Raw genomic sequence first — 23,533 nt, 5'->3', positions numbered from 1 at the left:
TAAATGGTTAAAGTGTTTAATTCCTGTATCATTTATTTGGGTCTTTCAATTCCAATGGACAAGAATTTCAACTCAAGGTGCTTCAAAGCAAACTACTGATTCATACTTGAATACTGAAAAACAAGGTAAGATCTTGCTTCAGCCATAGCTGGACTCCGAGCTCAAATATTCCCCATCTGTGGTTTAACTTTCCTCCAACTCTCAGGCATGCCTCCCTGAGTATTAGCTTCATTCTCAAACTTCATATGCTGATACAAGAAGTTCCAACCTCACACATCATTCTGCAAAGACTGCATAGAAAAGAGTCTACTTCCTTAAGTGGGGTGGGAGGTGGTGGCCAAAAAAATCCTAGGACGGTGGCTTTTTGTCTCTGATTGGCCAGGTTCGGTCACATACTTTTCTGTAAACTAATCCCAGCTACCGGGAGTACACAACACCACCAATGGTGAGACTTGAGTCTTGGGTCACCCAGTGAGTGAGAGTAGCTATTGATCTGAAGCAAATGGGCTAACGGGTGAGGCTGTGTTGTTGGAACCTCCAAAATAACAGGTGTACTGCTTCCATAAACAGGTGTGAGTAGTTGGGACAAAAGACCACAGACAGCCACTACAAGTTATCATTAGAAGCCCCAACCTCCCCGACTTGTTAAACTCTCACATATGCTATGTTAGTGGATCAAAATATGATTTTAAAAAAATCATTCGATTCTCGACTTAAGTTTTGAAGGTGTGCAACCTCACACCTTGTATCCAAAATGTCGCTTCAATCGTTGGTCTTCCACTTGTCTTCAGGAACTGGAACACTTGGTCTTTCGGAAAGCCGGCAAACAGAGGCAACAACAACTCTGGTTTACAACCTGGAAGCCGCCCGCCACTTGCTGCCAGGTCGTGTCACCCCGACCACCAGCAGGAGCAAGACCAGAGGGAACGATGCACCCCCTTCCTAGGCGGCGCGACCAGTATCATCCTTGGCGGTCCCCACCTTCTGCGCGCCGGCCGGGGCGGGACGCCCGGGGTCACCAAGCAGAGGCCAAGGCTGGCGGATCCTCAGGGTAGACCCTGGCTGGCCGCGAGCCGGGCGGCTGGCGGCTCCTCCAGACCCCTGCTCTCCTCCCCGTTCCCACCCTTTCTCCAGCCGGGCGCGCGCGCGGGCCGGGAGCGGAGAGGCGGCGGGAGGGCGGCGGCGGCGGCGCGGCCGGGCGGGTCCCGGGGACGCGGTGCGCGTCGGAGCGAGCGCACGAGTCCCCGGCGCGCCCGCCGCGCTCGCCCCGCAGCCGCTGCCAGCCGGGCGCCGCCCGCGCTCTGGACCAGCCCTGGTAGCCCACCGAAGGCGTCCGCGGGGCCCCGGGGCGGGCGAGGGAAGGGCCGTCCGCCTCGCCCCCGCCCGGCTCCCAGCACTGAGTCCCCTCCATACGCCACCCGGACCGCGGGGCTGCCCCCGGGAGTAGCTGAGGCGGAGCACCCCGGGAAGGAGGATCCCACGGACGCCTGCAGCCCGAGGTAATCACCGTGGAAGACGGACGGGGCCGGTCCTCGCCCAGGACCCCGACCCCGGCGGCTCGGAATGCGGACTCCAGAATGCGCACTCTCGATCAGGACAAGTTTCTCGCGGTTTGAAGGGGTCCTGAAACCGTCACTAGTTATTATTTAATTAGCCTTTCCTCTTATGTTTTAAATAAGTTTATTTAGACAATGGAAAAAATAGCCTCCCGGATGACTGTAGGTTTATAAATATAATCCCGAAAGTTTTGCATGGTGTGGTTATTTGCTTATGCATATTTATTAACCTTTAACTCTGCAGCTAGTCAGAAAATTGACATTTAAAATATTCTTTGAGGAACATTACAAGTTCGCTGTTGCGTTCAGGCATCGTGTTATTTATCAGCTTAGTTAGCATCTGTCTTCCCGAAGTGGTACCAAAGCCTGTCCCTTGGCGACGGGTCTTGCATGTGACACTCTTGCCCTCTAGTGCCTCACCAGCTTGGTAGCAGTTTGATGGCTAATATTAATAAGATGTTACATAACACAAGGGTACTGGGCCAGAACTGGTATTGCTGCCGCTCGTGAAGCCAAAACGCCTGAGCCGGTGGTAGTGGATGCTGCTGTTTGAGTTTCTTTTATATCTGTTGAAACTTTCTCAAGCATTTTCGGCGCTTTCAACTTTAATTCCAGGTAAGTGCATCTGTTTATTTACACTATCCATTAATGCTCACCCATAAATGTAAGAAGGGCTTTTAGGTAGAGATGGTAACTTTGTTTTCAATGAATCTAAGAATTTCAGGATTGAACAAGTGCCTCATTTTATTCTTGTAGAAGAAATAGAACATTTTAATTAAATTAAGTGAGACACAAATATCATTCTGAGGTAATTTTAAAGCTTCTCTTAAATAAAATTGAAGTATTAAGGAGATGATCCCTTATTTTAAGATCTCCACCAACAACTTGTAATTATTCTGCAGCAGATTTGTTAAACAGAACACATGTGTATTGCTTGATGGACTAGAAATTTGTAAGCAACATTAGAGATTTAAACTAAAACTACCTGTCTGTCTATACAGTAATGATCCTCAACAAGTCTATTTGATGCAATTCATTTTATAAACATTATTTAAAATTACACAGTTAATAAAATTACATGCAACTGGAAAGAAATAATCAGCCTATATATTGAATATAGAAGTTTTAAATTAAAAGAAAATACATGTATCTTCCATTTAATATAACCACATTTTTTCCTCAAAAGAACAAAGTGACCACTGTTTAAAAGCTTTACCTAGATCATCTTCCAACTAGCTCATCTACTATCTGGAAACTATTTAAGCTTCAAACTCATTTAAAGTTGAAATTTAATTCCTATTCTTTATAAACACATTGAAGTACAGCAACATATGTAATCTGGGAAGAGTTTTAAGAAAATCACTCCTAAGTATATGTAAACACTACGTCTTCACATTAGATTAAAATAGAAATCAAATATTCAGATACATGTGAAACTCATCTCTAACCCACTTTTTCTTTGTCTTTAGAAAATATCATATTATCAACTATTGAACAATGCTATTCACCACAGAGCAGAATGATATGGAGGAAAACTCTCAAACATCTGATAGTCGGCTGGAGGGCATTTTTCCCTTTTTCTTCAGCTATAGCCTCCTATTAATATTGTATTTGAGAAGGAGATTTCAAAAATAAATTTGAAAGAGACTCTTTTGAAAAATAGTACTGAACATATCAAGAGGTTTGCCCTAACAGAAGCTCTTTTTTTCTTTCTCAGTTAACACAATATCTACCAGCTCTCATATTTTTATTGTTTTTCTTTATAGTTCCTAATGGTAAAATGGAAGGCTTCTCTCTTTGTATAAGTAAATATTACTATTAAACTGGTCACATGAGTTAATTTCTTCATAGTTTTTAGAATAAAAGATTCTTAGGTTACTAAAATGTTTTAGATAAAAGAAAACTTTTATCTCTTTCTAGAGAGATTTGTTATAGTTGAATTATGGTATACCTTCTCTTTCAGTACATTTTCTTGATGAACTATTATTTCTGAAGATTACAGCAAGTTATTAGAGTAATTTGTGATGTAACTGAAAGGCTTATTGAAAAAAATATAGAGTACAAGAGATAATTAGGCAGTAAGTTTCATTTTTCTGGACCATATAGAATATATATTCACACATATTCAGTTCAATACTGAAAGAGTTGTTACGAGCTAAAATTTAAATAATCAGCGGTCAACTTGCTGTTTCAGAATTTTAAAACCATAAAGAAATTACAATTTTTTCTTTCAATTCAGGGAATCTTGTATGACTTCTTTGAAACCTGGCTGAGTCTCAGTTGTTCTTTAGTGATTAGTGCCAACTTTTAAACTTAAATATGTATTTTTGAGGTATGAAATATCTCCAAAGAAAACTGTATTTAAATACTTTGTGATTTGTATGCACTATAAAAACAGAGAAATAGAATTGGTGATAAAAACACTATTCTCAACTAAATGAATGTCTTGGATTTATAGTTGCTTAACAGTTTAGACAATAGGGAACAACAGTGGAAGTTTCCTTTCCTGAGGTGTGGCTATTGAAGATAAGCATCACACTGACATGCAGGAACTCTAAACACCTGTCCAGTTTAGAGGATGCTGCCAGGCCACAAAAGCAACAGCTTACATTATAATGATAATTAGTCTGAACAGCGCTCAAAATTGTTTTATAACTGAATTTTTTCTTAGAGTACCCAATAATTGGTTGTAGAAAACCAATTGGGTTTTTTGTCTGTTTGCTTGTTTTTAATAAAAACTACAGTTTTAGGTTCTGGGATGTCACAGTGACCTTTACATTACTCTAAACATTCTTCATCAATTTTCTGTAAGTTGTGTAACTAGAAAAAAAATTTCAGGCTTTTCTTTTTTCTTTTTCTTTTTTTTTTTTTTTTTAATTCAGGCTTTTCTACAGTTAATGTGTATAACAATTTTTTTTTTTACAAAAACTCCTAAAAATTACTGAGGGATATAACTCTTGATTACTATTGCCAAGCATGAGCTTAAAACATCAAGCGTTAAAGTCCCATACTAAACATTATAGCATTTCAATGATGGGTATCCATTTTACATACACTTCATTTTTAATTCTTTTCTTTGGTTATAATGTTTGAGGATAACATAAAGCAAGATATGGATTCTAGGCCTTGTTCTGCCCTGAGAGACATACTCTTGGACAACTCCCTTGCTAATTCTGGGCCTTGGTCCCTTACCTGGACAGTGACAGTCTCAGAGATCCTTTCCTATCTTCTTTGTTGCTCAATGCTATAGAAATCGTTCTGAAAGACAGGACAAATGGACATGAAAAAAATTAGAATAATGCAAAACTTGTTGATTAGTACTGTTGTCTAAATATTTAGTAATAGATATGAAAGTTTTCAAAATAACAGTTAACCCTCATAAAGTGGTTACTTTGTCCAGGCACTGTTCTAAGCACACATATATTAATTTTTAGTTCCTGTAATCTTCAAAAAGATTATCTGAGGTAGATGCTCTAATTATTTTCATTTCACAAATGAGGAAATTGAGACCTTGAGGGGTTACTTACCTTTCTAAGATCATATACTTGCAAATCGTAAAGATGGGGTTCAATTTGAGTCTGGTTCTAACACACATGCCCCGAACCACCATATTACATTGTCTTTCTATAGGTTTTCAAGTATCTGTGCTTGATATGCCTCCTCATAGAATGGCAGCTGCCCTCCAGGCAGTTCATGTACTACTTCAATCATTTCCACCACTTCTACCCTTACGTACTGCTACATATGAAATGATCATTTATTCATTCAAGAGATATTTACTCAGCACATATTATTGTGTCAGGCTTAAACCAGTGCCCAAGACCATTACATGTGGTACCTTCTCCAAGCAAGTCTATACAGTCCAGTTTAGGTGATTTCTTTCCTCTCCCATGATAGCCCAATTGGGTTGAGTGTCACTTGCTCAAAAAGATGCCTAAGGTAACAGAGGAAGAATATGTCTGACGACTTTGTTGATGCATCCATGGGAGAGTAAAAGAACAAGACCTCAGACTCCCTAAGACTCCCTATCATATTTCTTCATTGCTCTTCTCTGCTCTTTTTACATTATCCTCTCTGCAGATTGGCTGCCTCTGCTTCTCTGGTTCATATAATCTTCCCTAAAACATAGCCAAAACTGATCTGTAACTTTACATCGTATGATCTAGGCAAACAAGGAGAGATTAGGTTAATACTTCTGTTCCATGACTCTGAAGAAGAATAAAAACAACAAAGGTTATATTAGATCCTGAAAGCTGCATTAGCAGTCATCACAATGCCCTGCTATTCAGCAGACATGGATGCATTCGTTGTAGCTCAGTTTAAGGGGATTTGGGAGACGTTTTCTCCTCTAAGTCAGAACAGACATTTTCTCTTTTAAGGCAGAATGAAGAGCAAGCAGTAGTGGGGTAGTTTTCTTGTCTTGCCTCACTGGCTGGCATAAGACTGAGAGAGGTGAAAAATATTTTTTTTTCTTTGATAATTTCTAAATACAAAGAAGGAAGGAAAATTGCAATAGAAAGGCATTGTTCCTTGTAATGTATCAAACAAAGCCTGTGCCCCAAGTGCAGCTATTTGCCCATCCATCCCAAAGGAAAACCACAGTTCTAGGGATGGAGTAGTGTTCTTGGTCATACTCCATGCAAATCAGCATCTGACTTCCCCACCACATCAGGGCTCAATTAATAGGACACAGTTTCACACATTTCCTCCCAGAGAAGAATGTGTTCTTTGTCAATTTTTAATACTACTAAATTACTTTTAGCAAATTTGTGTAATGTATTTGAAGCCTCCCAATGCATTTTCAACACTATAAAATACAGTTAATTTTGTGAAAGGGGAATGTTGTCAAGATCTTTTAAATATCTTTCATTTATGTTAGAACCTGAAGTTCTTTAGTTATTAATACTCATTTTCCAGATGGCAATCTTTTTTTCAACATTTCTTGTACTGCCAACTTCAACGTGATTCTATTGCATTTAGAAATTGATTTTTACTTTGGGATGATGGTGGGTGTTAGTGGAAGAGAAAAGATAGGTTACAGTGACAAGTGGGTGCTGCCCCTTGCAGATATCAAAATACTTTGCAAAATGTATGTTTGTATATATTCAATTCTTCTCTATATATACAGAATGGCTTATGATTCAAAAATATAATTTCTCCCTCTGCCTTTTGTTAATGGTATATAATTAAATAACGGCTAATGCTCCCTTGGTGGAAAAGAGATGTTTTCCTTTTTAAAAAACAGATGCATTACAAAGCAACTCTAGCCATGCCAATTTCTGAAAAATATCAGAATGGGAAAAGTAGGTGTTTGAGTAAGATTCAGTGACAGGTAACTTCTGCATGTGTCTGACTTATGACTGCGGTCAAGGTGGTCACTGCCTATTCAGTGTTCATATTATCACCCTGACTATTTGAGGCCAGGTGTGACTGGTGGAGGTATGCATTTACAGAAGACAGTTTGACTTAATGACTGCCCTCATTTTTGAAGATAGCTGCTATTTGTAAAATTTAGTACAGGCTCTCTTTTCATTCATTTAATAAGTATTCATCAGGATGTTCTTACTTCAAGCACTGTATTGGTATCTAGAATATAAAGGTGAACAGGTACTTACAGATGCTTGCAATCTCTGGAGAAATATTACACAAAAAGCCGCATGACTAATTATACCTATGGAATGTGCTGCGGAGGTAAAGTAGAAGGGGATGTGAGAATGTAAAATGGGAGACCCAACAGATCTGGGGAATCAAGGAGGCTTTTGTGAGGCAGGAACATTTATGCTTAGAACCGTAGGATTCAGAGGATGAAGCCAGATGAAGACATGGGAGAAAACTTCCAGATGAAGTTTGGAAGTCCTTCCAAAGAGGACAGCATGTGAGAAGACCCTCAGTCAGAATTAGAAAAGAGGTGGTTGCTTTTTGGGAATGGAAAGAAGATTCATTTACCTGGAATTTAGAGAGGAGCACACCATTGCATCAGTCCTGAGATGTAAGACTAGGAATTGTTCCTCACAGTGTCTTCTAGGGCATATATAGGAATTTTAATCAGTAAGTGAAATAGGCAGCCACTGGGACACATTTTCTACTGGGAAGAAACAATTTGATTTGCACTCTGATGCTAGACTAAGAAAAGTATAAAGGGAGCCCAGAGTGTTCATGAGGAGGCTAGTGGTGCAGTAGTTCAAGTGAGAGGGACATTGCCTAGGAAAGAGCTGTATACTGGAGAGGTGAGGTGAGTTTTGGGAAATAGAAATGAGAGGGCTTGGGTTTATTTAGATAAGCAGAGGTAAGAGGAAAAGAAGGTGTCAAGCCACTACATGGTCCGTGGGAAGCTGAAGATGGTTTTAGAGTGTAAATCATACATTCCATTTTAGACAAGTTGAGTTTTCTTGTGACATGAATTTCTTGGAGCTGAACAGTGGCTGGTATATAGTAAGAAGAATACAGTTACTGTGAGTTATTGTTATTATATCAAGTTGATGGTTCAATTTGCAGTCCTAGAGCTCAGAAGAAGGAGGTTGGACTTACAAATAAACATTTGGCATTTGGGGCGCCTGGGTGGCTCAGTGGGTTAAAGCCTCTGCCTTCGGCTCAGGTCATGATCCCAGGGTCCTAGGATCGAGCCCCACATCGGGCTCTCTGCTCAGTGGCAAGCCTGCTTCCCCTTCTTTCTCTGCCTGCCTCTCTGCCTAGTTGTGATTTCTCTCTCTGTCAAATAAATAAAGAAAATCTTTAAAAAAAAATTTAAAAAAAAAATTTGGCATTTACTGGAGCATAGATGGTAGGGAAAGCCAATGAGTTTGTGAGCTTATCTGGGGAAATGGGGAGGAATGAGAAGAAGCCCAAGGATGGACGTGATTCTGTGTTATGCCTCTGATTGAGTCTCTTCCTCTGCTCAGACTTTAGCTTCCTGCATCAAAGGGGGACTTCCTGTTCTTCCCACAACTCTGCTTACACTGGAATGCTTGAAGCTGTCCCATTAAAGCCCTTAGTGAATTTTTATTGTCCATCTTCAGGATATTTCCCATTTCCCATGTTATTTATATCATTGTCATCACCATCATCACCATCCTCCTCCTCATCATCATCACAGGTAACATTTAGTATATTCATTCTATGTGCCAGACACTTTCTAAGAGCTTTTTATAGTTGACCTCATACTCCTCATAAAAACCCTACTAATAGGTACCACAACTATCTCCATTTTCATATGCAGAAACTGCAGCATCTAAAGATAATAGCGACCCACTGCCCATTTCCTTCATAGTCCTAGCCTGAAAAGGGTTGCAGTTGCTTTCTTGGGCATATGGTATCTTCATTGCAGCCTGTCGAGTTCCAATTTCTGTTCAGCCACTATGAGGTGTTACTTAGCTTTCGGCAATTACTTAACTTTTGAAAGGCCCAACACCATGTCAGCATGTAGTAAGTGTTCACTAACTTAGCTGTGTTGCTGTTGTTGTTACTGTACCTTCCCCTACAATATTATTTCCTTTGGCTTGCCTTATAGGAAATCCTGGTGACATGGGGATGTTTATAACCAGTCCAACCTTGCAATTTTCCTGTATCTACTCCAGCTCTCCCAAAATGCCTGCCTAAATGATTTATTGATTTTCTAATTTAATTTACACTTCCTTGGTCATTCAGCATATTACTCATCATAGGTCTCCTAATGCAAGCACACCTGTCAGCTCTCTGCTTGTAGTAAAGATGATCGTGTCCATGGAAACTCATTGACATGCAGGCTGGTGTGCCTGTTCTTTAGTCATTCAGAGAATTCTTCGGATCATATAAAAATTCATGATTTTCAGTGTATTTTTGTGAGAGCACTTCAAGAATGCAATCACTGGATGCCTGGGTGGCTCAGTTGGTTGGGCGTCTGCCTTCAGCTCAGGTCATGATCCTGGGTTCCTGGGATGGAGTCCTGCATCAGGCTCAGTAGGAAGCCTGCTTCTCCTTCTCCCTCTGCCTGTCATTCCCCCTCTTTGTGCATGCTCACTCTCTCTCTCTCTCTCTCACTCAAAATAAATAAATAAAATCTTTTTTAAAAAACACAATAATCACTATACTATTATCCTTTTTCTTGTTTGAAAGATTACTGGGAATGACACAAACCCTATACCCTTGGAAATTACAGTCTAACAAGAAAGAGAGACATTAAACAAATAATGTTGCTAATAATATTTAGTAAGAATTGTGATAAAAGCCTGAAATAAAATGTAATTATAATTAGATTACATCACCTGGGAACCTGGTCTAAAGGGGGGGAAGTAAACTTGGTCAGAAAAGTATTTCCTGAGGAACTGAGTTTGTGCAGCATTTCCAGATTCACCTATGACCCACTAATTTCAAATGTTTCCTTATCTCCTCTGTCAACATCCACCTATTTTACAGAACATTGTGATCTTGCTATCTCCCTGAGCATCATATAGTCACCTGTCTACACCTTAGGTGAACATGATTAGCTCAAGCCAATTTCCACTCTAAGTTTGTATATTTCTAATACTGGCACTTTTACTCTTCTAGTCCCCAAGCATAATTTATCAGTAATCATTTCCTTTTTGTCTTTCTCCTGTCTCTCTTCATTTTCATTCTCCCTGATAACCACCTTAGTCTGGACCCCCAGGACCCCCCACCTAGATAGCACAGCGGCTCCTTCAGTGGGACTGTCCTGACTGTACCTGCTTCTTCACTCTGTACAATGTAGCATATACTCTTTCTGTTCACGTGACTGCTGTTTGCCCATTCTGGATGCCGCTGCTATACTCATCACCTGTAAATGTGATTATTTTTATTGTCTCTCTTCTGTTCAGATTCATCTAGTGCTGTCCTTTTCCAACTCCACACTTTTGTGCTTCACAGTCACTTCCAAGGACATACATTAATCTGCAGGACTCCTTGAATGAAATATTATTTCGATTTTCAACCCAACACGTAGTATCATATTAATTTAGTCTCACTCTCAGATAAACATATGGTAACCATTTCATTTCTTCAACCTTGCCAGGTATTTTAAGTAAGCTCTCCCCTGACCCTATGTGGGGCTTGAACTCATAACCCCAAGATCAAGTAACATGCTCTCCACCCACTGAGCCAGCCAGGGACCCCCCCACCCTTGCCAGGTGCTTTTGCCTAACATGTTCATCCCACCCTCATATCCAAATCTTACCTGTCATGTCATGTCCTCAAGCACCATGTCTGCAGAAACTGCTTTCCTAAATGTCATTAATCTTTAATTAATCAATAATATTTGTTTTGAAACTTATAACAAATCTAGTCTGTACAGCCTTAACCACTACCTCTTATGTACAACATAGTGTTGACTGTTGTTTCACAAGTCATTTCCCCCAGCAGAGACCATGCTTCCACAGACCAGAATCACTCCTAATATTATCTCTGTGGTGTCCCCTGCACCTAAGCCCAAACTAGGTGTTCAACAAATACCTGATGACCGACGGCGGGGTGATTAACTGATAGGTATGTTTGGGCGGGTGAAGATACAATATCTACCATAGTGGCTTCCTTTATCCTATGTTAGGATAGTATGATTATATTTTCTTAGAATTAAATAAAACAGAGACTTAAATCCAGCTAATGCATAGATAATTATATATAGATAATTGTATGTATAGATAATTATACATGTATAGATAATTATAATCATATTAATAGTGATGTGTAACCTTAAAAATAAGTTATGAAATCAGAATAAAGTAGAACTGCCAAATTAGCCTGGAAGGTTAATACACCATTGTATTCAACCAATTCCACGAACAGTCCCCTGGGTGCTTATTCTGTCACTGGCCCTAGGGGCTCAAGGATAGAGGCCTTATCTCTACCCTCTTAGAGTGTTTCATAGTTGGATAAGAGAGACTGACAGACTGACAAAATTTTAATTACAATAGTGTCAAGAATTACAAAGAAGATAACATTTCTACAACAGCACGTGTCACTGCTGGTCTGACCACGTTTGGAAGGTCAGGTCCATCTGAGAAGGTTTCACAGGCGAACTGTGTAGAGGAGCTTCCTTTTCCACATGTTCCTGTCTTCTTAGTGATCCCCGCCCCCCAGCGAAGGGCTCAGGAGAAGTTGCAGAGCACCATCCCACGCAGGAGGGAAAGCAACAGTTCACTATATTCTGTGATTTCAGAGCCAACAGACATAGAGAGAATGGGAAGTAGTTGGGGTGGATGAGGTTGCAGTAGGAACAGTAACTTTTGAGAGTCTATACCAGGGACCAAATTTGGTCACAGTGAAGTGTGCTGTCAAAAAAGGCTTAAAGAAGACTTGGAGAGGGGGGCGCCTGGGTGGCTCAGTGGGGTAAAGCCTCTGCCTTCGGCTTGGGTCACGATCTCAGGGTCCTGGGATCGAGCCCCACATCAGGTTTTCTGCTCAGCAGGGAGCCTGCTTCCCCCACCTCCCTCTGCTTGCCTCTCTGCCTACTTGTCATCTCTCTCTCTGTCAAATAAATAAATAAAATCTTAAAAAAAAAAAAAAAAGAAGAAGACTTGGAGAATCTTAATGTGTCCATTTCACTATCTTAGACCAAATCCTACCCTCAGAGACATACATGGGAATTCCCTTGGCTTCAGGAGGAAACTTGAAGAGTTTAATATAAAAGAGAGGTCTTTCAGTATTTTATACCAGGTAATGGAGAAGGTAGCTTTAATAGGGCCCTAATATCCATCCTAAATAGTGAGAACAAGTCCTCCTCACCACTTTGCCTCATCACAGATAAGATTAGTATGAGTTACATGCCATTCACTTCTGACAACAAGAATAAACTTTGAAACTCTGCTATCTGAAATGCAAAATGTAGTAATACATTTGGTATCCAGTCAAAAACACCTCAGAGCTAAAATTGAAACAGGCATAGAAAGATATGAGATTTTATATCCCACTATTATACTCCAGAATATTATATTATTCATAAACATGTACATAACTTTTAAATTGTAATTACCTTCCAAAACGAAATAACTACAATTACAGTGGAAATTCTGTATTGTCCTGGTAATTTTTATTTGCTTGCCTCTTCCCACATTCTCCCTGACTTATGACCAAGATCATTAACAGTTTATGACTTGATTGTGAGAAACAAGGCTGTACCAGTTTGCCAGCCTTTACTTTCTAACAGTGCTCTAGAATATCCTCCATGTTATTGGTTAGTTCATTTTCCTGAAAAATCTCATCCTTACCATGTTATTGCCCAAAGTGGGAAAGTAGAATGGCTCCCAATGAGTATTCTCAACCATGAACTTGTATGCTATCAAGTCTCCCCATAATCTAAGGTACCCATACTCTGTAAAATTTATTTGGAGGGGGGTACTTCATACCTTTGTCTTCCATTCTTTGTCAGAGTGTTCCTTGCCCAATATTGTGCTCACCCCTGCGTCTATAAATCCCCTGCATCTTGCATGCCTACTTACATTACCCTCACCTTCAAGGCTTTACCCAAATCTTACATCATTTCAGGCTTCCCCACTTGCCATAGTCACTTCTCTCATCCCATCAGAGGCATTTGTCTCTAATCAACAATCATTTATTATTGTCATGCTAGTCACTGTCTCTATAATTTTGGAAACCTTAAGGAAATTCACTCTGTTGACCATTTATATTTTAAATAAAAAGATAGTTACTCCATAAATATTTGAATGAATGATATAGATGCCCTAAATATTTGAACGAATAATTTACAGGATAAATAACCTATCTATAAGTATCCTATTCTGTAAATATCCTGCAGTTATACACCAGAATGTAATTTTTTTAAGATTTTATTTATTTATTTGACAGAGACACAGTGAGTGAGGGAATACGAATAGGGGGAGTGGGAGAGGGAGAAGCAGGCTTCCTGCCAAACAGGGAGCCCAATGTAGGGCTCGATCCCAGGACCCCAGGATCATGACCTGAGCCAAAGGCAGACACTTAACGATTGAGCCACCCAGGCACCCCTAAGCCGGAATGTATTATTCATAAAGATAAACATATATTATTCCAAATATTGTTCATTGCTTATTTCATAGGTGAATATCACAGAATTTTAGAGCCAGAATGTTCTTGCTGATCATTTACTCTAACCTTACTATTTTACTTAAAAGATACTGGGGCCAAAGTGACACAATTAATGAGAGGTAGAGGTTCAGTGAACCCTTTCAGCCTGCCTTCTGGACAATAAGAAGACATTCCTTAATTCTTTTATGGTGCATATTTCCTCAAAAAGTGGCAGCACCATAAGATTCTAATAAACTTCTGCTCTAAGAAGCACTTGGGTTTCTTTTTTATTGTTTTTCAAAAATTACTAAATTTTTCTAAGATTAGTAAGTCTTGAAAGGGCTTTAAAATTATAGCACGACAAGATGTTTCATGAAGTTTTAGTTATTTTCATTGTTCTTAAAAAACTTTTTTATACTACTTTTTATACTACTTTTTTCATGTAATTACTGTGCTCTTTTCCAAACAGCAGAAACTAGGGTCTTAACTACCACACCAAATGAAACATGACACTTTTATGAATGTTCAGTACATGTGCATCATGTATGCATTACATAATAGGGCTGTGCACGGCTCAGGTGACCTCTCTGTGGTCTTAGGTATGTTTTATCTACAAAATTTGATGCAAAGCTCAGTCAATAAAAGGAAATTTCTGGTTAGTCCAGTGTATTTTCTATATGAAGGATAGACAGCCTCTGTTATATGGAGCCCTTTTCCCATTTCTTTCCCTCCCATGTCCTCATCCAGACCTGGCAGGAGGAAAAAGAGGCTTTCTTACAGAATGTACACACATTCATCTGCCTAACAAGTTGCCACTCGTGCCAATAGGCAGGAAAAAAACTGGTTCATTTTAATGCCACAGAATGAATGTTTGATATTCTTTTCTATTTTATTCTACTTTCCAGGCTATATTTTCTGTGAGTCCTGATCAAGTGACACAAATGCGCTGCAATGGTGACATAAACTATCGACTGAGACTGGAAAAGTAGCCGAATACTATATTTTCTTTCCTTCTTTTTCTTCTTCTTCTTCTTTTTTTTTTTTTTTTTTTATGGTGCTTCTGTTGGGAACAGTTTGAGGGAAGTATATGCAACATGAGTTTTATCATGAAGCTTCACAGACACTTTCAAAGGACGGTTATTCTGCTTGCCACATTTTGTATGGTGAGCATTATTATATCTGCATACTACCTGTACAGTGGCTACAAACAGGAAAATGAACCCTCTGAGATGATGTCCGAAGTGGACTGTGGGGATTTCCAGCACTTACCATACAGGCTTATGGAAGTCAAGACAATGAAGCTTTCTGATACCTCAAGGACAGACCCCACAGTCCTGGTGTTTGTGGAGAGCCAATACTCCTCACTTGGTCAAGACATAATTATGATTCTAGAATCCAGTAGATTTCAGTATCATACTGAAATTGCTCCTGGAAAGGGGGATCTCCCAGCACTTACAGAAAAAACTAAAGGCAAATATGTTCTCATTATTTATGAGAATATATTAAAGTATATAAATATGGACTCTTGGAACCGAAGCCTTTTAGATAAATACTGTGTGGAATATGGTGTGGGTATCATTGGATTCCACAAAACTAGCGAGAAGAGTCTACAGAGCTTTCAGTTGAAAGGTTTCCCTTTCTCCATATATGGAAACCTTGCAGTAAAAGATTGTTGTATTAACCTTCATTCTCCATTGCTTCATGTGACCAAATCTTCCAAGCTGGAAAAAGGTTCTTTACCTGGAACAGACTGGACAGTTTTCCAGATTAATCACTCAGCCTACCAACCAGTAATATTTGCCAAAGTAAAGACCCCAGAGAACCTTTCTCCTCCCATCTCTAAAGGTGCTTTTTACGCCACTGTCATACATGACTTGGGGCTTCATGATGGAATTCAAAGAGTTTTTTTTGGCAACAACTTGAACTTTTGGTTGCATAAGCTCATCTTCATAGACGCTGTTTCCTTCTTGTCAGGAAAGAGGCTGACACTGTCCTTGGACAGGTACATTCTTGTGGATATTGATGATATTTTTGTGGGAAAGGAGGGAACAAGAATGAACATCAATGATGTTAAGGTAAGACCCTTTTTAACTCAAAGTTTCAAAGTTTAGCTCATCTTTCAGTAGGTTTACCAATGGTCCCAGTTTTTCTGGGGCTAAGGGATTTCCTAGGACATGAGATATTCATTTTATCAGAAAGTCTTGGGCAAACTGGGATGAGGTGGCTTCCCACAGCCATATTTGAGATATAGGGCTATATCTCTCTGAATCAAGAAAAATGAAGACTGTGCTAAAGACTTGAGTGTGGCAGGATCCTGAAATGCTTTTCTATGTGTATGTACAGCCACAGAGTAGAAATCATCTTGTTTAATTAACTTTCCAGAAACTATCTACCTTAGAAAACTACTACTAATCTAAGACTTCAGTTCATTTAAATATGAAATCAAAGTAAATTTGTTTTAATGAAAATAAATACTCCCACAAATTTTCAAGAATTAAAGATCTCATAAGTATCAAGTTCAGATATTTTTGGAAGTCAAATGTGCAGCTCATTTTCTCTTATATTTTTTTGAAACTCTTAAAATCAGCACTGCTAAATATGGAAAGTTATGAATATACAAGCATACTTATTCACACACAAACATAAGGATTTAAATTAAGTTTCAAAATTCATTGAACACTTCTGATACATATATGAAGCCCATCATGCTGCATTAAATGGTATTAGATTTCTCACTGTATAAAACTGTTGCCCTTAAGTAAACAACAATTATTTGAAGATAGTTGGTTGTTGTGAATGAATTGTATTACATAAACAACTGGTTGTTTAATATTAATGAAATTAGAAATTAAAATGATCTACATTTATCTTACTTTTCCATTCAGAATACTATAGGATTCTATCTTTCTTATATTACAGATTGATTTCTCATAAAAATGAAAGGAGAGATTTTGATACATATTTTTTATTCTGTACAGCTTTAACCTTTTGGTAAAATACAAAGGAATAAATCAGATGGAAAAAATCTTGAAAATTGCATTCTTTTCTATAAAGACTAAGCATCTGGCAAATAATAGTAATGTTAATCACACTAGTCAATGAGCTAAGAATACCAGAAGGACCATTAAATGTTACCATAAGAGACTGTGAAAACTGGAAGAAAAAAAATTTTTTGACAGTATTTTAGACTCTTCTTTTTAACTCAGTAAAAATTAACATAGAAGTTGTGCTTAAGTTTTCATTAAGTCTTATGAAATATACTTGAAAATTGTAGCTAAATTAAAATCAAGTTGGTAGCTTAAACATTATGTACTTGAAAATTACAAAAAGTATATATTTCTCTTCCAATTTTTTCATTTCAAAATATTATGATAAAACATGTTTTTAAGGTTTGATTTCTGAACTATAATTCTTTAAAACTGAGAAAATATGTTGTGATGCCATTTAAAAATGTGCTAGATAAGCCTAAGTTTTATATGTAAACCCTACTATATCCTCTAAAATTATACAAAATATAAAATGTCTCCAGTGCTCTTAAGATTAAACCATTTTTAAGGGGTATAAAAAAACACATTACAGGGGCACCTGGGTGGCTCAGTGGGTTAAAGCCTCCCTTCAGCTCAGGTCATGATCCCAGGGTTCTGGGATCGAGCCTGCTTCCCTTCCTCTCTGTCTCTGCCTGCCTCTCTGCCTACTTGTGATCTCTGTCTGTCAAATAAACAAATTAAATATTTTAAAAAACCACATTACAATTGAGTACATTTAATAGGAATTAAACATGTATAAAAAATTTAATGAATTGCTCATTTAGATGGGAATATATTTTCTAACCAATCCAAAGGCTTAAAAGAAAGTATATTTTTAATTATTTGGGCTTTTAAACTACTTCTACATTATATCTGTAATTGTGTCTCAAAACACTAATTTACTGTATGCAGTTACCCTCAGAGTGTAAACATTTTCTTTCACTCTTCTTTCCCCCTCACCTCCTACTTCCCTTCCTCCCCTCCTTCCTTCCTTCCTTCCTTCGTTTCTCTCTCTCTTTCTCTCCCTTCCTCCCTCTCTCTCTCTCTCTCTCTCTTTCCTTCCTTTTACCTAAGTACTGCCTTGGGAAACACTGTAGTATGTACTTATATCTGAAACTTTTAAGCCCCATTAAGCAGGACAGATTTTGAAGGCAAGGCTAGAGCAGTAAGATGATTTGGGAGGCTACAGCAGTGATATTTCAGACAAAAGGAAATTTCTTGAAACTAGGAAATGATAAAGAATGGAGAAGGAAGGACCAGTTTAAGAACTCTTTAGGAGGTAAAATCGAACAACTTACTGGGTCAGTGAAGATGAAGGAGAAAACACTCAAGGATAACATTAAGATGTTTGGCTATGTAAACAATGGTTGATTATTCCAAAAACAAAGAAAGAGGAGAGAGGGTCGCTTGGGTGGCCCAGCTGGTTAAATATACAACTCTTGGTGACGTCTCAGTTTGAGCCCCATGTCAGGCGCCCCTGCTCAGTGTGGAGTTGGCTTGAGAATCTCTCTCCTTCTCCCTCTGCCCCTTCCACTTGTGCTCTCTCTCAAATAAATAAATAAATCTTCAAAAACAAAACAAACAAAGAAAAAAACCAGAGAACAGGAAGATCATAGTGAAGGTAATTAGAGGCCATATTAAAAATGTTAAATTATTGAAGTGCATCTGAGACATACAGGTACAGATGTTTTAATAGGTAGTTGGCTCTCAAGAAAAGTCTGGATGGCAAGCATAGGTTCTAAAGTTACTATTCAATGAGGGAATGGCTCAAAGCATGAAAGTATGTGAGATCAGCCAGGGAAAGGGCTTCTAGAAGATAAGGGGGAAAGACGGAGTATAGTATAGAACCTTGAGGAAAATCATCTTTCAGAAGACAACTGGAGAGAGATGATCTCATTACTAAGAGTCAAAGAGAACAGTGTCAGGGACTAAGAAGCTGTGCTCTTATACAGTAGTGCCCCCTTATCTGTGGTTTTGTTTTCCATAGTTTCAGATACTAGCAGTCAGCCATGGTCAGGAAGCAGATGATCCTCCTGACAAATGGTCACGAGGTCAATAATAGCCTAACACTCTGTCACAATGCCTCCGTCATTCACCTCACTTCATCTCCTCATTAAGCATTTTGTCATCTCATGTCATCACAAGGGTGAGTACAGTACAATATGATGCTGGAGAGTGAGACCACATGCATATAACTTTTATTACAGTATATCATTATAATTATTATATTTTATTAATGTTGTTAACCTTTTCCTGTGCCCAATTTATCAGTTAAATTTTACCATAAGGATGTATGTATACGAAAAAACATATGTAGGGTTTGGTATGATCTGCAAGCTCAGGCATCCACTGTTGGCTTTGAAACATTTCTCCTATGAATAAGGGGGACTACTGTATATGCCTTGGGAATAAAGAATGTCAGGGAGGGCATGAACTGCAGTATAAAATCCAGCAGCAGGGGCCACTGAGGTAAGAACTACAAGTCTCCTTTCCTGAAAGATGAAGGTCATTGGAGCCGCTTGCAAATTGCAGGAGAACGGAGCCAGAGGCATGCCTCGAGGCAGAGGCACAGTTGCAATAAGTTCAGGAGTAAATGAGAGAGTTAAGACATGGAGAAGAAGAGTGTAGGATATTCAGTGGAGAAATTTTGATGTGAAGGATAGAAGAGAAAATAGCTGGAGGACGAACAGGAGTTAGGGTGACCAACCACCTTAGTTTCCCTGGACTGCAAGCATTCAGTGCTAAAACTCAGAGTCCCAGGCAAACTGGAGCAATAAGTCTTCCTACTAACCAGGGTTAATTAACCTAGTTAGAAAACTTACCTTATCTTTTTTCCTTGGAAGGGGGATTAAAGAGCATGTGTGATCCAAGAAAAGGTTGTGCATGTGGTAATTAAAAGTACCTAATTAATAGAAATATTTTTTAAGGATTTTATTTATTTACTTGACAGACAGAGATCACAAGTAGGCAGAGAGGGAGGCACAGAGAGAGAGGAAAGCAGGCTCCCTGCTGAGCAGAGAGCCTGATGCAGGGCTCCATCCCAGGACCCTGAGATTATGACCTAAGCTGAAAGCAGAGTCTTAACACACTGAGCCACCCAGGTGCCCCTTAATAGAAATATTTTTAATCAAGTTCTTTTATTTATTATCCCTTATGAAGAATATTGTATTTTCCCTATTTAAAGTATTAGGAAAATTGAAAAGATTGTGAGACAGTTGAAGGCAACATACAATGATTCTTGCAAAACTAGGATGGTGTGTAGCACATAAATTTTAATTATTATACTAATCACTGCAAAAGTGTTATTTTTTTCTTTATGTGGAACAAAAAAAAGTGTTTTCTTACTTAACTAGAAAATTAGAATTAGCAATGCAAATAGCTATTGAATAACACGAGCACTTTTTAAAGAGCGAAAGAAGCTGACATGGCACAAAATATATGACCCTTCATGAGGAAGAAAAAAATACAGACCTAAGGTGTCCTTTTTAGTTGGAGAATTTATAAACTATCAGCCATAGCCCTTAGAGAACCAAAGAACATATAGTTCAGACAATTAATATGTTCTCCAAAAGTGTCGATGCTCATTTCAGTCCTATTGAAGTCAGAAAAAGGGGTGTGAGTGTGTTTTATTGAACTGTGTGGACAAGACTTGTCTCAAATTCACAGTGGACTAGTTTTGTGATTTTCAAGTTCCTAGTTTTCTAGGACCTGTCCTCAGACTTCCTGAGACTAAGTGCACAGAGAGGGTTTTGGAGAGGGAAAGTGGTTTATGAATAGATGTTTCTGCCATTACAGTATTTTAAAGCTATCAGTAAAAGCACAGCAGGACCAAATGAGTACTAACAATTCACATTCTCCCTTAGAAGAATGAATTCACTCTAGGCCCAAGATCCATTATATCTGTAGACTTAGACTGTTCCCTATAACATTTCACCCCTAAGACAGCTGGGAAGTGGAAGAGGGAAGGGAGTCTTTCAAAGTTTTATGGAACTATGTGTGGTTATACTGTCAACAAATAAAAGAGCTATATATCACTCTCTTCCTCCCGTGTTTCTCCCTCCTCCTCCTCCTAAGATTGGCACACATTGTCTTCTTGCAAACTTCCTAACATCCATGAGAAAATGAGGAACCAGTGCAGCCATACATTATTAGCACACTAGAGGTGCCCACAGTGTGACTGGAGGTTAGCAACTCAGCAAGGCCTTCCATCTCCACACCATCCCCAGTCTTTCCCACTAGTTTCTGACCCGTCACTGTTGCTTAATTTGGCTGTTGTAGATTGTCCCCTAAAGATAACTATATTTTAAAAGTGGCCTTAGGAGAGGGCAGTTCTTAAATCTTGATACAATGTCATCAGAGACTTTATCATTATTTTCCTCACTAACTAAAGATCCCAGAGTACCTAGGGAAAAGAAAGAACTGAAAATAGAAGTAGGAAAAGCCATAAAGGTCTGAGAAATAAGTGGCATCAGGCTCAGAAGACAGACTTGGCTGATTTCTCAGTCTCACTAGGGGCCGACCCTTGGAGACCGTAATTGGAGTGTAAAGGTGATCTGCCTGACTTCACTCTCTCATCAGAATATCCACTACCCCAGCTAAAGTAAAGCCAGAGGCTTCATAAAACCATTGAAAAAGAACTTAACATGCCAAATGTCTGTGGGGGGGGGGGTAGGGAAGGCAACTGCAATCAATTATTCTGTCATAAGTAAAAATAGAAAGGAAACAAAAATTTCTCCAGATAGTTCACTATTAATAGTGCCCCGAATGGATGTCAAAACCTACACAGCACCAATTCTTTTCCCCCTATACACACACACACACACACACACACACACACACACACACACACACTCCCTCTCTCTCTCCCTCATAGTTCTCTAATTCCTTTCCATTTTCTCTGCTGTTTCTCGTCTTTATTTGCTGATATTCATTTTAACTGCAGTTTGCTCTGGAAGCATGTATCTGCTTGAAACGGATACTTTAAATTTGCTAGGATTACTTTATGACTGGATATACTATTGCTTGTGTACTTGATAAAAACAAATATTCTCCACTTAGCACAATTTTGTTAACTATGTTGTTCAAATTTTCGATGTTCTTACTGTTTTTATCTTTTTGTGGAGGCAAGGGGAAGAACAGGGTGTACTAATTGATGTTTTCTAAAGAGGTGTGTTTAATTCTTTAACTCTGTTAGTGGGTTGTAAATATTTCCTTGCTTTTCCATCAATTATCACCTTCTATATTTTAAAGCTATGTTAAGGATGCATATACATAAATACACATTTATATTTACATATATATTTATATATTAATTGAAAATTTTATCATTACCTTATGCTAACATAGCTAACCAGCTTCTGGAGGGTTACTATTTTAAAATTGCACATTACCTCATTTTTATATTTGTTCTGTCTTCTCTGCATGTCTTGACATTATAAATTAGTTTAAAAAAATAACTTGTCAGTTAATTTTCTTTTTATCTACTTTGCTAATATTTGTCTTTTAGTTAACAAGATCAATCTACAAACAGTTGACGTGATTATCAGTGTGTATGGATTGATTTCAGCTATCTTATTTTGTGCCTTATATTTGTCCCATTTGTTCAGTTTCTTCTTTTTTGCTCTATTTTTTTATTGTCAGCCTTTATTGTCAGTTTCCTTCTTTTTTCTACCCATTCCTGGTTTGAAATGTATATATTTTATTTCTTTTCTTCTAGGAGTTTCTCCAGAAATTTAAACATATGTGTTAAACAAGTGTTAATAATCAATGTCTTCACACCTCAGTCAAAAAGTATGCAGTTACTTTATCTCCCAGTCATGCCCACTCTCCTTTGGCTGATGAGCTGTTCTTGTTTTGGATGTTAACTCGTTGTTGTTGTTATTGTTGTTGAATCCCAGATCTTAGACATTATTTTTACTACCATCAAAGCTTTATTATCCTGGCTTACTCCTTTTCAACAGAGAAGCCAGACTGAGGCCACTAACATATAATTTAGATCCTGTCCTTCCTCAGCTCAGAACACTCCAGTGACTTCCAATCTCGCGCTAAGCCTAAATTCTTGCAGTCTTGTATACCATGCCTTTAACCACCTGAACTTCTCACTCTGCAGTAGCCTCTCTGGCTTCCTTGTGGTTCCCAGCTCCTGCTTCAGGGTTTTGTACTTGTGGTTCTTTCTGCCTAAAACGGTTTTCTCCAAAATTGGGTGCGTGGCTCTCTTTCTCACTTCCTTCCGTTCCTTACTCAAATTGTACCTTCTGGGTGAAGATTCCTCTGCTCATTCTCTTTTAGATTGCAATTGCTAAATCTCCCCATCTTTTCCTGCTCGTTTTTCTCCCTAGCACTTGGGATCCTCAGGGCTGTGCTCAAATCAGCTCACACAGGCTCAGCGGGACAGTTGGGTCCGTCTCTTCCCTCAGGACATAGCAGCAATTTGAAATTCGGCGTGGAGGTAGCATTTACACCGCAGAAACTGGCAAATGCACAGATGCAGGCTTCCCCCCACACACACAAAGAGTCTCTTCATGGTAAACTCCCCCAGGTTTGGTTTTTTTTTTTTTTTATGGAATGTAAATGCCTTTATTCAGCCTCATCTTTGAAAGATAGTTTTGTTGAGTTTACAACACTTAGTTAACAGTTCCCTCATCTATAACCAATGTAGCCCACATTAGGAATATTAGGGATCCCTAGAAGTCACCTTAATGCTTGTAGGAGTGGAATATGTCAGAATCCACTGGTCTCAGGGGTGCCTGGGTGGCTTAGTCAGCTAAGCGTCTGCCTTCAGCTCAGGTCATGATCTCAGGATCCTAGTATAGAGCCCCATATCGGGCTTCCTGCTCAACCCCCATGGGGAGTCTGCTGCTTCCTCTCCCTCTACCTGCCACTCTCCCTGCTTGTATTCTCTGTCAAATAAATAAATAAAATCTTAAAAAAATAAAGAGAGAGAGAGAGAATCCACTGGTC

General features: G+C 38.8%; 1 protein-coding gene and 1 long non-coding RNA gene across 6 annotated transcripts in view; one reads left to right on the top strand and one right to left on the bottom strand.

The window, feature by feature from the left end:
• LOC116868502 overlaps window positions 1-982 on the bottom strand; it is a 276,374-nt gene extending 275,392 nt beyond the window's left edge. For both annotated transcript variants that reach the window (XR_004382852.1, XR_004382850.1), the window contains exon 1: window positions 743-982. This is a non-coding gene — a long non-coding RNA (uncharacterized LOC116868502). The remainder of the gene's footprint in view (window positions 1-742) is intronic.
• Window positions 983-1,233: 251 nt separating this feature from the next.
• The window catches only part of NDST3 (N-deacetylase and N-sulfotransferase 3), a 182,007-nt gene continuing 159,707 nt past the window's right edge, over window positions 1,234-23,533 (top strand). For 3 of the 4 annotated variants that reach the window (XM_032858859.1, XM_032858829.1, XM_032858849.1), the window contains exons 1-2: window positions 1,234-1,499; window positions 14,453-15,622. In XM_032858859.1, the coding sequence (XP_032714750.1) occupies window positions 14,642-15,622 (981 nt within the window). In that variant the 5' untranslated portion in view covers window positions 1,234-1,499; window positions 14,453-14,641. Of the gene's footprint in view, window positions 1,500-2,039; window positions 2,172-14,452; window positions 15,623-23,533 lie in introns of those variants that run through there. The other variant, XM_032858839.1, reaches the window with a different exon arrangement.

This window comes from Lontra canadensis, unplaced genomic scaffold (assembly GCF_010015895.1).
Source record: "Lontra canadensis isolate GAN:19392208 unplaced genomic scaffold, GSC_riverotter_1.0 scaffold1, whole genome shotgun sequence".
In the NCBI taxonomy this organism is placed as follows: domain Eukaryota; kingdom Metazoa; phylum Chordata; class Mammalia; order Carnivora; family Mustelidae; genus Lontra; species Lontra canadensis.
Note: the sequence above shows the minus strand (reverse complement) of the source record. Positions and strands in the feature narration are given on the sequence as shown.